Source organism: Penaeus monodon, chromosome 27 (assembly GCF_015228065.2).
Source record: "Penaeus monodon isolate SGIC_2016 chromosome 27, NSTDA_Pmon_1, whole genome shotgun sequence".
Classification (NCBI taxonomy): domain Eukaryota; kingdom Metazoa; phylum Arthropoda; class Malacostraca; order Decapoda; family Penaeidae; genus Penaeus; species Penaeus monodon.
This window is the reverse complement of record NC_051412.1, coordinates 14,775,908-14,776,263: the sequence shown is the minus strand read 5'-3', so window position 1 is coordinate 14,776,263 and position 356 is coordinate 14,775,908. Positions and strand designations below refer to the sequence as shown.

Sequence of the window (356 nt, the reverse complement as noted above, 5' to 3'; positions counted from 1 at the left end):
TACTCTAAAACAAACCTTAAAACACTGCATCAAACTCACCAAAGGGTTTCCAGTCGCACCAATGTGAATTATTTGGATTCGGCACTGGTGGAGTCAGGTCGGTGCAGTTCTGGTTTAAGACGTTTTTTACGACCGAAATTGGTTTCCTTGAGAGGTGGTATGAACAGTAAATGAAGAAAGTGAGGACCCACATCCATATTGAATATCTGAAAGAAGAAGATCGATATCTGTTGTGATTCAGATCTTGCACTGCAAAAATATAAATACTCAATGATTGAGAGAGAGAGAGCATCACTTACTACAGGAACCAAACAGGTAAATAGGGCCTATCTTGCACTACGTGTGTGCATACAAAA

The 356-nt window shown here is 39.9% G+C and overlaps 1 protein-coding gene across 3 annotated transcripts in view; it reads right to left on the bottom strand.

Moving 5' to 3' along the window:
• The window catches only part of LOC119590606 (glucose-6-phosphate exchanger SLC37A2-like), a 41,084-nt gene that overhangs the window by 26,508 nt on the left and 14,220 nt on the right, over nucleotides 1–356 (bottom strand). For all 3 annotated transcript variants that reach the window (XM_037939286.1, XM_037939284.1, XM_037939283.1), the window contains exon 2: nucleotides 40–206. In XM_037939286.1, the coding sequence (XP_037795214.1) occupies nucleotides 40–193 (154 nt within the window). In that variant the 5' untranslated portion in view covers nucleotides 194–206. The remainder of the gene's footprint in view (nucleotides 1–39; nucleotides 207–356) is intronic.